Below are 14,853 nucleotides of genomic sequence, written 5' to 3'. Positions count from 1 at the left end.
TGTGTGTTCTGCAGCTGGGGGGGTGAATTGTTCTGCATGTCAGTTAGATCCTGTTGGTTAATTGTATAATTCAGATATTCTATGAACTTGTTGATATTTTTTCCAGTTGGTAAACCACAGCTGTTAAAGTCCTCAGCTGTACTGTTAATTTGTTATTTCTTCTCTCAACTCTATCAGTTTTGTTTCGTGGATTTTGAGGTTCTGCTGTTTGTTGTTTGCAAACTTAGAATTTGTGTTTCTTCCTGGCGGATCAGTCATTTTATCATTGTATAATGTCCCTCTTTGTTTCTAGAATTTTTTTGTTCATTTATTATTTTTATTTTATTTTAATTAATTAATTAATTAATTATTTTAGAGGGAGAACACCATGAACTGGTAGGGGAGGGGCAGAATCTTAAGTAGTGCAAAGCCCAGCTCAGGGTGTGATCTCATGACCCTGACATCAGTCATGACATGAACCAAAATTAAGAGTCAGACTCAACTGACTGAGGCACCCAGGTACCCCAAGAATTTTTTTTTTCTTCTCATGGCTATCTTGATCATATATTAATGTGGCTACTCTTGCTTCTTTTTTATCAATATTTGCATGGTATATGTCTTCTCATTCTACTTTCAACCTACCTATGTCCTTGACTTTGAAGTGTGTTTTTTTATGAACAGCATGAATTATTTGTTTTTTGGTAGTTTTCTCTAGTTCTGATTCTGCTGTTTCTTTCTTTCTTTCTCTCCCTCTCTCTTTCCTTCCTTCCTTTTTTTCTTCCTTACTTCCGTTCTACCTTCCTTCCTTCCTTCCTTCTTTCCTTCCTTCTTTCCTGTGAATTACTGCAACATTTTTTAAAGGATTCCATAGTTCTCAAAATGGTTGCTCTAGGTATTATAATAGACATTAGTGTTGTATAACAGCCTACAGCTTATGAGTTTTCTATTACTGTTGTAGCAACTTGGTGAGTTAAAACAGAAACAGAGGGGAGTATTTGGGATCCTGCAACCAGTTCCTCTTTTTCCACACCCCTCCCCCTGCCTAGGTTTCTGGGAATGGAGGAAAATCTCAGTTTCCCATGAGCCAAGACAAAATGTCTTCCTCAGTCAGGTCACTTGTGTAACTGAGTCTCTCTTGTAACTTCTATCTGTCTTGGTATCTTTCCTCAGAAAAGGGAACCCTAGGTTCATGGGGCTAGACATTTGTCATTGTTAGAGCTCTTTGTCTTAACAGCTACCTTGCTGCCTGTTGTTGTTAAAGGGATATCATCTACATCCTAAAGGAAGATGAGCTTATCTGGAGCCTTCTGTTGCCTGGTTGGGAAACACCCATCTGGTTGGTCGTCTGTTTGTGCAAGCAAGGAACCTGGTACTGTGGTGTTTCCTTGGTCCTGGGTCCCAAACCAGCTTTTCTTCTTCTCCCTCCCTTTAGAGTTCTCTTCTGGTTGTCTCTTGTGATGTTCATAGGGTTTATGCCTGTGCTTAGCAGCCAAGAACATGGAAGAAAATGTCTCCCAAGTCTGAATTGGTAGTCCATATACCTTTAAATAGTCTGGGCTGCCCTCAACAGGAGAATCCTATAAGATTACTTTGGGACTTAATACTTTGGTTCAGTACTTCAAATTTTGGACTAATATTTTGTCTACATTTCTATATAAAAAGATTTTATGATTTGGACTCAGCTTCTTGAATTTGAAGTAGGGGTTGCAGATGACTGATGTAATGCACATCCTCTTTTGTGCTGCTTGGCTGGAGTGGCTTACAGCACAGTGAACAAAGTCAGCCACATCAGAATGAAACATGTGCATGAGTCAATTCATGTAGATGCCACGGGGAAAATCATGATGGCTTCAGCATAAGTACAGATTACATCCAGTTTTCATATTTTACATCATAATATGGTAATTTATTCTATAAAGCCACAGCCTTGGCTTGTTTCTCAGAGTCAGCTTGATTTGTAAGTCAGAGTCCAATTTCTCTCCACTTGTTCAGGCTCTCTATGCTGGTGCATATCATGTAAGTAGACATGGTGCCTGTGACTTTCATGAGAGAGAAGCCTGTCTAGGTACAGGTTGGATTAAGAACCTTTAGTGCCCATCAGGGCTCCCTCCTAGGTTGATTTGCTCTCAGGGCTGGGTCAGTACTTGGTCAGTACTGTATCTGAAGAACCCAAGATCACAATTATGACCAGTGTTTAAATCCTGTCTGCCTTGTTTTTTTTTTAGTGAATAACTTGACTTTTGACCCTGGCTGTGACATCTCTGTGTCTGCCAACCTTTACCAAGGGATCATATCAGGGCATCTTTTAATCTTATTAAAGGTATTTTCTTTCATCCTTGAGAGGGATGGTCTGTCCAGGTTCCTGAACAGATCAGATATGCTGTCATCTTCTAAATTAATTAATTAAACTTCTCCTTAGAACTCCAGCACTACCCAATTAAGACAGATGGCCAAGTGAAATATTTATTTTAAATAACTGCATTTTGTACACTTCCTGCAGAACTTATGAAATTTATGGACAGTAAGGAACTATAAAAACTTCAAGATCAGTGAATTCTAGGCCAGTTTGTAGCTTAGAAGGAGAATTTGTTTTTCAACTGCCCATTTACCATAAAAATGCTTATGTTAAAGGTTTAGCACACCATTTACCTTTTAGACATCCACCAGAAGAATGAGGTAAAACTTTTCCAGGGCTTCTGTCTTACTAATTTCATGCTTTGACATGAAATTAGTCATGTCAAAAAAAACAGTGGCGTGCTCACTGTTGGGTGTTTTTTATATCCAGGTTTGAACAAATTATTATCTTTTGTAAATTGGTATACAGTAAAATAGGAGTTGTTGGTGCACACAAATCTACAAGTATCAACACATGGGTAGATGTGGAACCAGCACCAGAATCAGGATACGGAGTGATTCCGTCACCCCCAAACTTCCATTCCTTTGTAGCCACACCTCCCACCCTGAACACTGGACAGCTGGTCTGTTCTCCATCACTACAGTTTCATCTTTTTGAGAATATCACAAAGAGTAGTTATACTCTACATAATTTCTGAGAATATAGATGGGAGTGTAATGGCATATCCTCTAAAGAAAATAGGCAAGCAGTTCTTATGAACTTAATATACATTTATCATAACATCCAGGAATCCCGCTCCTAGGTATTTACCCTAGGAATATGAAATTTACCCTACATGAATGTATATACCAACTCCATTCCTAACTGCCAAATGCCTGTAAGCCATGGAAATGCCCTTCAGCTGGTGAATGGACAAATATACCATTAGCACACTCATCCAGGGGAGTTCTACTTAGCAGAACCAAGGACAAATTTACATATGTAGGAACACAGGTATTCACAGAGGCATTGCGTTGAGTGGACATTATTGTGGTTGGTTTAGCCATCCTTTCAAGCAGACCCATTTCACGTATGTAGGGACAGAACTCTTGAATCTTTCAACAAGGACCAAAGAGAACAGTTCACTCTTCTATAAATTATAATATTTACAGCTACCAAAACATCATAAAGTCATTGTGTCATATGGGTGCAATTATGGCTTAAAGAACACTGACCTCCCAAAAAACGAAAGAAAGAAGAAAGACAGAAAGAGAGAAAGAAAAAACCCTGACCCATTTTCATTTGAAAGAGTTGAGATTTTTCTCAATGTAATGTGCTGTGTTTGTTAGAAAGGAACAGATATATAATCAAAAGTCATTTATTTCAGGTTGACAAAATCATTTAATATACTGGGAATTATTGTCATAAATACTGTCTCTTTCTTTTTTTTTAAAAGATTTTATTTATTTATTTGACAGACAGAGATCACAAGTAGGCAGAGAGGCAGGCAGAGAGAGAGAGGACTTCCCGTGAGCAGAGAGCCCGATGCAGGGCTCGATCCCAGGCCCCTGGGATCATGACCTGAGCTGAAGGCAGAGGCTTAACCCACTGAGCCACCCAGGCTCCCCAAAATACTGTCTATTTCTACTCAGCAGGGGCACTGACTGCAAGAGACACATCAAACCACTAAATGCAAGTCAGCTCTACCTTTTCTGAAATGTATTAAAAAACAAAAGAATTTTAGATTTCAAAAATTCCTTTAATATAATTTAATACAATTATTTAACAGATGAGGAAGGTCTTAGAGGGGAGGGGATGAGGAGATGAGTGAGCCAAGTAGTGGGTGCTAAGGAGGGCACACATTGGGTGGAGCACTGGGTGTCATACGCAACACTGGATCATGGACCACAGAATCAAAACTAATGATGTACTGTATGTTGACTAACATGACATAACAAACAAACAAAAAAAAGACGAAGATGACATAGAGGTAAAATAATTTAGTTTAAATTAAGGGTGAATTAATGGCAGAGCTAAAACAGGACCCCAGGTACCAAGTTCTTGGTATGCTAAGATACAATAAAAATTTAAATTATCATTTGGAAATATTCCTATAAAATTTTAATGTGTGTATATAGTAAATTTTAATAAGGGTTAATTTATATTTTCATTTATGTATTTACTCCAAAAAATATGCATGTTATATGCCAGAGTCTGGGATAAAAAGACCAGGATGTAAGCTTCCCCTCAAGGAAGTTCAGAATTCAGTAGGACATAGATGTTGAAGTAGGTGCTTTTATGTATCTGTCTTAAATGAGGTATATACAGAATTCTACAAGGGGCTAGAGAAAAAATTCTTACATTCTCTAAAAGAGTTAAGAAATACCTAGCAAGAGCCCTCAAATATTTAAGAACTCTTAGTTGCTGTCCAAGAAGAATGGGCATCCTAGAGAGTGATTTCAGTATTTGCCAAAAACCTGGAGGATGAGAAATGCCAGTATTTTGGAGAATGGATACAAAGGTCAATATGGTTGGGGCATAAGGAGCACCTTATGTGTGGGACAGGTTGGGAATTCCAATGTAGAGACAGAGGGCAAGAGAAAGCTGGGAATCTCCAATATGATGGCTTTTTTTTCCAAAAGAAAATTTAATTGTAGTTTTCTAACAAAGCAAGTTATTTAGTGTTTCATTAGAATAACTTTATTTTTATGTTTAAATCAAAATATTGTATCTCTCTGATATGAGGAATTTGAGAGGCAGGGCGGGGGACTTGGGGGTAGGGAAGGAAAAAATGAAACAAGATGGGGTTGGGAGGGAGAAAAACCGTAAGAGACTCTTAATCTCACAAAACACAATGAGGGTTGCTGGGGGTGGGGGTTATGGAGAGGGTGGTTGGGTGATGGACATTGGGGGGGTATGTGCTATGGTGAGCGCTGTGAAATGCGTAAGCCTGATGATTCACAGACCTGTACCCCTGGGGCAAATAACACATTTTACGTTATAAAAATAATTTAAAAAATGATGTCCTCTAAAAAAAATTTGGGAAAAAAATGAAGCTGTTTTAAAGAAAGTGATTAAAATGTATGTGTTAGGATGACTGCTGAAGTTTTGTTTTGTTTTCTTATCAAAACAAGCATCTATTTTAGTTCCAGGTACTAATATTTTTTTTTAATTTTGTTTTAAACAGATAAGCAGTTGCAAAGGGTAATAATATCATTTGCTCTTTGTTTCCAAAAACTCATTTGTCAGTGCCAGAAAATGAAAATCACCCCAGAAACATGAAAAAAGAACAAGAAGGGAATTATTTTCCTTTGTTTTAAATAACAGTACAATAATTTTAAGATTAAAAATTTAGCATAAAATACTTTTAAAAATTTTCAAGTATTTTTAAAAACATTAAAGAAACTTAAAATAATTATTTAAAAATAATTGGGAGTTAAAAAATAATTGTGAGTGTCATTTCACAGTTATTTTCATAAATCAACCAGCTAAAAAGTAGTTGGTTTAAATGCTAAAGAGAAATACAAACCATGCTAGTCTGACCTTTGACTGAACGAACTTTGTGTTAAGTATAGCAGTGCACCTGCTTGTTCGGTTTTACTTGAAGCGACAGACTGGCATAGATAGAAATAAAGTAACAGCTAGTGCAGAACAACGAGAAGTTCAAACATATGCAGGAGAGGTATTTCTAAAGTAGGAAACTTAGCAACAAAGTTTTTCAAGGTGTGAACATCTTCTACATGATAGTTCAGTTTCTAACAACTTAGAATTAAGCCCAAAGCCTGGAAAGGAAGGGATTTCAGGACCAAGAGGCAGTTATGAGGCTGCTTCCATGATGCTGGCGTGGGACAGTCAGCACTCAAACTAAGAAAGTAGAAACAGAGAGAAGAAGTGGTGTGATTAGTAGGACGCTGGTGAATGGGATGGCAAAGAGGCGAAAGCAAGAGAAAGAACTACCTCTCCCAACCTCCAGTGACCAGGTGGCTGGTGGAATGAGGAGGGATTTGGGAGATTCAGAGAGGGGAGCAGTTCAGACTCAATTGCCTAAATGTTCTTTCTCTGATGTTTACAAATAAAGTTATCTGTGGAGAGAAGGGAAATAGGAGTGGGAAGGAGCTTGGGAAAGATGATGATGGTTTGAGACAACAGCTAGTGGGATAGGAAGGAGAAGTACGCTGAGTGTGGGCCAGGGAGAAAGTGTGTGTTGAGGGTTGAGCAGGACTCTTGAGACCATGGTATATATTGGTATAAATCAGCAAACTCTTCGCCAGGTTAGAGGAAGATGGAACAGATTGTTGGTTGGTCCTAAGTGGGTTCTGTCTGATGAATGGAACAGAGGGTAAGGTTATCGAGAGCACCATGGAGGGACTGCTGGGAGCGTGTACCAGAGTATCAGCCACACTGTCCAGGGCGTGTAAAATGCAGTGAAATAAATAGAGGCCCCTGGAATTTGAAGACTGGATTTCAGGGGAGTGCAAGCCCATAATAGTTCAAAGACACTGGTGGTCAGAGAGAGTGGTTAAGAGCCTAGGATTTTTATTATAAAGTGTAGCAAAGTGACCAGCACCTCACTTTATTTTTTTTTTAAAAGATTTTATTTATTTATTTGACAGAGAGATCACAAGCAGATGGAGAGGCAGGCAGAGAGAGAGAGAGGGAAGCAGGCTCCCTGCTGAGCAGAGAGCCCGATGCAGGACTCGATTCCAAAACCCTGAGATCATGACCTGAGCCGAAGGCAGCGGCTTAACCCACTGAGCCACCCAGGCGCCCCAGCACCTCACTTTAAATGGAGAGGAAGGAAGGGCCCCTGCACTTGAAAGGATCAAGGGACTATGACTCGTTTAGCAGAACTGTCCAAGTGGACACTCCTAACAGCCACAGGTGAAGATGGCACCATGGGTGAAGATGGCGCCACATTGAAGATGGCACCACGGCAAAGATGGCAGTCACCCAGAGGGTTGCAGGAAAATGGCCCAGATGAGCAGTGGGGTGGCACTGGATAATGTCATGAATCTCGAGGTCCGGGGGTATAGCATGTGAGTCGAGAGTGGACATAGGGAATGTAGATCAGAAGGACGTTGACTCCACCCCCAGAGTTGCAGAGTTGATAAATGCCAAAAAGAAGATGTGGTGTGTACACACCACACACACACACACACACACACACACACACACACACACACACACACACGAACGTTCTTCAGCCATTTATAAGAATGGAATCTGGCCATTGGCAACAATATGGATAGAACGGATGGACCCAGATTGTATTATTCTAAGTGAAGTAAGTCAGAGAAAGACAAATACCATCTGATTTCATTTGTGTGTGGACTTAAATATAATAATGATAAAATAACAAATAAACACAGAACCAGGAACAGTCTCATAAATCCAGAGAACGCATGGGTGGTTGCCAGCAGGGAGGGGGCTCCGGGTGGGTGAAGTAGAGGAAGAAGAGATTAAGAGGCACAAACCTCCAGTTGTGGAATAGATAAGCCACAGAGATGACAAGAACAGCATAGGGGATATAGTCAGCAATGTTGTAATAGCACTGACCGGTGACAGGCAGTGTCTACACTTACCATGGTGAGCATCGCATAACGTACAGAGTTGTTGAATCACTATGTTGTACCCTGAAACTAATACAGCATTGCATGTCAAACATACTTCAATAAAAAAAGAAAAAAATAGGAAGAAAAAAGCATCATCGTCTACTTATTTTACAAGTAACTCAAGAACCAATATATATTAGTGTGTAAGAAAAATCAGTGGTTATACTTCTCTCTTCTTTGTGGTTATATAAACTTTGTGACAAAATGATACTTGGCTTTTTCTATTCATTGTCTTACCCAAGGCAGTGATTCTTTTTGAGGATTCTGTTCTTACGTAATCTCTACACCCAACATGGGGCTCAAACTCACGACCTCAAGATCGAGAGTTGCTTCCAGGGGAGCCAGCCAGGCCCCTCCCCAGAACAGTGAATGTAACCTAAGATACAACAAGTAACTGTTGATACTCACTGTAAGAACAGACTTCCCTTCATATATGCACATAGTCCAGAGAATGCAGTACAAGAGAAATTAAAAAAAAAAAAAAAAAGGAAAAGAAATAAGCCAGGTAGAAAATGAGCACCAGAGTCCCCTTCCTCCAGAAACACCAGACATAACCTCTGCTGAGAATAGTTAGGAAAACTGAATACAGAAAGAATCGGCAGGTCTCTCAAGGCTTAAGAGAATGATATAAGGCAGCCAGGATTTTAGAAGATAGAAATCAGAGAAGAACCAATATGCATTAAGATGAATCTCCTATTGGGCGCCTGGGTGGCTCAGTGGGTTAAGCCGCTGCCTTCGGAACAGGTCGTGATCTCAGGGTCCTGGGATTGAGCCCCACATCGGACTCTCTGCTCAGCGAGGAGCCTGCTTCCTCCTTTCTCTCTGCCTGCCTCTCTGCCTACTTGTGATCTCTCTCTGTCAAATAAATAAATAAAATCTTAAAAAAATAAAATAAAAAATTAAAAAAATAGATGAATCACCTATTTCATAAATCACTTTCCCCTGGGGGCATTTTATGATTCTCCGTTTAGGGCATCCTGGCAGACAGATATCAGTGACTCAGATAATATGGTTTTGGGAGGCATGGGATGTGGGGGCCCCTGAATTGGGCTATAAAAACAGTGAGGACTTGAGGGTCCAAGATATCAAGGAAAAGAGAATTACAGGGTAACCAGCCTGGCATCTGCTGGGTGTGATCCTTGATGTATTTGCCTAAGCCTCGCTTTCCTGGGGTTAGAAGAAAAAAGCCCAAACAAAAATTTGCTGTTACAGGTCTACAGAGCTCAGAAGAACTGGAATTTTCAGGCTAAGTGGACAAAGATGGTGTCCAAGACCTATTTTTTTAAGGAGGAGATCTACTCGTAAATATATTTTCTGGATTGTGGCATAAGGAGTGAGCCCTGGGAAACAGGCTGGAAATGTAGCTGGGAATCATTCAGATGACTAAACGGGTCAAGGCCATCACTCTAATGTCAGAGGAAAAGGAAAACAGTATTCAGAACTTCTAGGTTGGCTTCTCAGCTATGTCTGCCATTCAATCAAAGCTTACCTGGGGTGTCCGGAAACAACGCCCCATGACCCCAACCCAGGAGACAGGGATGAGAAAAAGAAGAGACATCCAGACATCGCAGTTAGCAATCAGGGACTCTGGTAATTAATTATGATTTATAAAATTTAAGAAAATAAGTGAAATAATAATTTTACCAGAAAACTGTAATCCATAACAACAAACCAAATGGAAGTTTAAGAATTGAAAAATGCAGTATCTGCTATAATTAACTCTATCTAGGTGTTTGGACTGGAAGTTAGTTTAGTAAAAAATATTCCAACTGAATCAAGGGGAAAAAAAACAGGGAAATGATGTGTATCTTGGGAGTTTTGAAGGAAAGAGAGTGGACAATATCTGAAAACATTGCTAAGAACTTTCCGGTAATGACCACGGACATCGAGGTCGCGATTCATGAAATTCCATCAACCAGTCAGGATAATACAATGGAAACCTCACACTGGCAGATTGCAATAAATCTGGTGCCAAACAGACAAGGAAATATCTTAAAATCAGCACACGCAAAGCAATATTTTCCAAAGAGCAAATACGAGACTGATGGACCCGTCTTAAGATAACAGAAATGAAAAGACAGCAGAGTAGCATACCTGAAGTGCTGGGAGATGAGAAGCTATCAAGTGAGAGCATAAAGTCGAAGGTAATCAACCAATCAAAAAAGGAAAACCAGGAAAAATGAATTTTAAGTTATCATGAAATTATATTCTAAATGAAAGGTGAAATTCTCTGGTTAAGTCAAGTAGTATAAATAAAATATAAAAATAATATGAATCGGTTATATGATGCTTACAAGAGGCAAACACTGTATATAGAGAGAGTAACTTGAAAGTAAAAGTTCAGGAAAAGATCTTTCTGGCAAGGATTAACAAAAAGAAGAAAAAGGTGGCTTTATAGTCATCAGTCAAAATAAACAGACACACTGGACATTGATGGTCTGTTCACATGTTGGTATGCGGCACTTCAACAGAAGGCATGCAGAGAGAAGAAAACAAGTCTCTTTGAACCAAACAATCAAATAAAACACCAAATTAAAAAAAAAACCAAATATAAAAGAACAATCTCTAGCAAAGAAAAATCTTCAAAAGGAAATAATTTTTAGTGACTACACATTCCTCACTGAAATTGTGTTTTTTTTTTTTCCCAACTTCTTTGTAACATTGTGCAAGTTACTTCCCATGTAATGACGACTGTTCATCTCCCTTCTAAGAAGCACGTTTTCTGTATGGCCCAAGGTGAGTGTGTTGGGTTGACAGACCGATGACATGAGTGATGGAGCCAATCATTGTTCATATTCCTGGAAGTGCTTTGCTGAAAGCAAAACTTCCTATTTGATTAGAGACATTTATTTTGGTTGAATTGATTTTTTTCTTACCCTTTTTCTATTTCAACAGTTTTTTTTTGTCAGTGTCTTGAGTTCAGTCAATGGATTTAGTGTTTCTTCGCACTGGCTGACAGCAGCCACTATGTGACAGTTTTTTTTAACAGGGAATGAATGCTTCATTGCAACTTTCATTTGGTGTGACCTGGACGTTGGTACGCAGAGGGGAAGTTCAATAAACTTGCCACGTCTATTTCAGCTTTGCATGCTGTTCTTCTTGTCGATATTTTCTTAATGTATGGCAACGTGTGTGTGTGTGTGAACAGTTTTAGTTTCACAACAAAATTAAGAAGAAGGAGCAGATAGTTCAACGTAGTCCCCTCCTCCCTTACACACAGCCTTCCCCACTATGAGCAGTACCCCCCCCAGGAGGTACATTTGTTACAAATAATGAAACCATATGGACACATATTATTACCCCAAATTCATACTTTGTATTGAGAGTCATTCTTGCTCCTTTACATCCTATGGGTTTGGACCAATGCATAAAGACATGTATTGACCATTATAGTATCATACAGGGTAATTTCACAGCCCTAAAACTCTCCTGTGCTCCACCTCGTCATCCCTCCTCCTACCCCAGGCAACCTTGGATTTTTTTTTTTTTTACTGTCTCCATAGTTTTTCCTTTCTCAGAATGTCATAGCGTTGAAATCACACAGTATGTAACTTAAGTTTCTTTTCATGACTTGACAAAATCAGCTCATGTCTTTTTAGTGCTGAAGAGTATTCCATCCTATGATGTATTTCTAAAAGAGATTTTGTGGTCAAGGTATGTGATAATTTCAAAGTAGGATATCTAAGCATTTTGTGAATGAATCAGAACATTTCTCAGAGATATGGATGGTGTGACGTTATTCATGTTGATGGCATGATGTTACACAACCCATACTAGAAGTAAGATCTCTCTCTCCTTCCCGCGATGGGATCACCACCTGTTCCGGGTCTGGGACCGAAAGGCCTGCACCTGGAGAAGCCCTTCAGTTCCGGACAGATAGGATGGTTGGTGACCCTGGGTCAGTTCTTAAAATCGAAGATGTACATTTTCAAACATAGAAAAGAATAATTACTGTAAAATGTCTGTAATGTCGAGGCTTACATAGAAATATAAATTGCAGGTGGCTATTGATTCTTCAAAGGAGGGTCTGAAGGCACACACCGTACTTGCCTGTTGAGGAAGACATGATGGTCTTCCTCAAGGTAAAAGTAGAGTTGTTTGGTGATTCCAGTAACGGTTCCCACCTTTCCCTTCTGTGCAGACTGACCGGGTCCAGCGTCCCAGACCTCATCGTGAGCATGAGCAACCAGATGTGGCTCCACCTGCAGTCGGACGACAGCATCGCGTCCCCCGGGTTCAAAGCTGTCTACCAAGGTAGGGCCCCCACGTGCCCACCCACGCCTAGAGCTAGCATGTTTCCAGAGGGCGAGCGCCATGCTCCACGTGTGAGATACACATAAACCCAGCGTGCTTAAAAAACAAGGGCTGTTAACAAGGGTTATTTGCCATTTCATTAATTAAAGCTCCACTTGTAGTCTTTTTTTTTTTTTTTTTTTTTTTTTTTGCAAAATCTTTTTCATTTGGAAGTCTGGCTTGCCATGATCTGTGCTGTCAGTAGGCAAAAATGAGGAGTAGGACTGAGTAGGAACTCGGCTCTGACAAGTGAGCACATGGTGGGTCTCCGCGTTTTCTCCCTTCCTGAGAGGCAGTCATGATGCTCATTAACTAGAGGAAGCATTTTGAACAATGAATCGAAGTGGCATTGATTTAATTAAGCCCCATTCTGTGCATGCTTGTGTACAAATGTCTGTGTGGTGGTGTTGTTGAAATGGAAAACAGAGAAATCTATGTGAAGTTGGAGAGAATTCTACCAAGTTCTCGTGCAGGAGAAAATGTGTGGTTTGGGAGTTAGGAGTCACAATTACTCCCGAGACATTGGCTTCACCTCTGAATTCATGTGCGGGAGCCATTGTGTGGGAGAAGGTTTCCGTCGAGCAGTACAGCTGTGTGTCCCATAAACCAGGGCCTCACGTCGGGTGTCCTCTAAGTGGCACATACACAGACCATTTTCATTCAGCTGCACTCTTTGGTGTTCCTGAGATCAGTAATCAACAGTTTGACTCGAGAGATAAACGTGAAAGAAGCTTGGGAACACGTTCCCTTCTCCCTTTTGAATTATCCAAGTCATGGGGGAGCAGCCTCTGTCTTCAGCTTCGACCCTGTAATTTTCTGATGAAGAGAAAGAAACCATTCTCTTAGGCGCAGATAATACATACGTGTCCCCAGAAACAGTAAGATGTCTCAGATTAAAATGGTCTATAAAATATTTTATGAAACTACTTATTTATAAAACTTTAAAGGATATATTTAAGCTATTGTTTGCATTTGATGTCGTCCTTTCAACAAGCCGCAAACTGATTTGAAATCATTTTCAACAAGATCGAGAAGAACCTTTTACCATCTTGAATGCAAATTAAGAGAAGTCTTTTCAGGGTCAACTTTATACTATCACACAAATGCCTGTGAACTGATTGTCACTTTATTAAAATAACCAGGAAACTGCATTTTAAACCCATTCATATATTTTGGTTAATATAAGAAAAATCAATTATTAAAAGAAACTATTTAGACTGTAGTATAAGAAAATATTCAATGGCCATTCAGAATAAAACATAAATCTGTGTTTTACATAACAATGTACATTTAAAAAACTTAGACATTTTCCATAAATAAGGTATCAAAATTTTAGAGAACTAATGAATTACAGAGTAATGTAATACAATAAAAATGGTGATGATTTTACTGGAATTATTTTGCTGGAGGGGAGCCATTAAAAGAAAAGAAATAATTAATTTGTAAGTTTTATTGTCAGGAAAACTTTTGAAGTTCCCCTGGGCGGGAAGAAAAAATTACTCATTATCCTTTCAATGTCTGGCGCAGTTTTTGTGGTTAAAGGATGGGGTAATGGTCTGTGCCTTTCATTGTCCTTGAGCTATTTCCTACTTGGAAGGTTGTAGAAAACTGATACCAGGCAGGTGATCCCTGACCACGGAAACACACATGAACCCTGTGGGGAGGAAACCCCATCAATGATTGCCTGATGGCTAAAGACGACTTTGGCATCTCTTATCAAATTCATGTCAGCATTGCTAATTGTCTTTGTGTGTGTGTTCTTTGACTTCTCCTTTGAGATGGGTTTTCAAATATCTTAGAGGTTCCTCAATGGGTCGCTAATTTTCTCAAAATCTTTCAGATGATCCACATGTGCATGTGTTGAGGAAAGTGAGACAAGTAGACCTACAGAGGTGGGATTTTATTTTCAATTGTGCTCTGTAAATTTGTGTAGAAGGATGGTAGGCCTCATTTTCTAATGGCGTATTGTAGATTCTCAGGAGCTGAACTTACGTAATCAGAACTTATTGCCTATCAAGCCAATGAGGTAGATCATTAACAAGCATCTTCCAGCCTCAAACCATAAACAGGTGACTGTGACAGTGACCTGAGCTGGAATGAGCCCAGGCTGGTACAGCTGCACGCTCCCGTGAGCGGCAGCAGTCACGATGCTAGAAAGTTCAATGGTGGGGAGAGACCAGCGTCGGTGTCCTTATCTGTAAACTGTGAAGGATTCCTCCTTGCTGGGAAAATAGGGTGGGATGGGGAACTGATGGCTCTTCTCAGTAAGAAATGGTTTGTCAGACATGATGTGTACATCCCATCAAAGGTTGGGGCTCGAAAGCACAGATGATTGCCGAGTACTTCCTGACATTCGGCTATGTAGACTTGACCTTTAATTGAACTTCTGCACAACCGTACAGCTATTGAAGAAAGTGTGGTAGGAGTGGAGTCCTTTCCACATGACCTATACTGGCTACTGCCTTAGGTGAAATCTGAAAGCATCAGTGAAATACCAAATACTTCCCAACAGGGCGAATTGCAGTAAATTGACTCAGACAGCATTAAGACACACATCATAAGGTTTGTAGAAGACTAGAGGGACTGGCGTCATTGTCAAATCACGAATCCTTGACTATTAAGTGATACAAGTAT

At 39.8% G+C, this 14,853-nt stretch overlaps 1 protein-coding gene across 3 annotated transcripts in view; it reads left to right on the top strand.

Annotated features, from left to right (window-relative positions):
* CSMD1 (CUB and Sushi multiple domains 1) overlaps positions 1–14,853 on the top strand; it is a 2,014,336-nt gene that overhangs the window by 1,548,656 nt on the left and 450,827 nt on the right. For all 3 annotated transcript variants that reach the window (XM_047713603.1, XM_047713595.1, XM_047713613.1), the window contains one exon: positions 12,068–12,180. In XM_047713603.1, the coding sequence (XP_047569559.1) occupies positions 12,068–12,180 (113 nt within the window). The remainder of the gene's footprint in view (positions 1–12,067; positions 12,181–14,853) is intronic.

The sequence above is a fragment of the Lutra lutra genome, chromosome 2 (genome assembly GCF_902655055.1).
Source record: "Lutra lutra chromosome 2, mLutLut1.2, whole genome shotgun sequence".
In the NCBI taxonomy this organism is placed as follows: Eukaryota; Metazoa; Chordata; class Mammalia; order Carnivora; family Mustelidae; genus Lutra; species Lutra lutra.
This window is presented reverse-complemented; position numbering and strand designations above follow the sequence as displayed.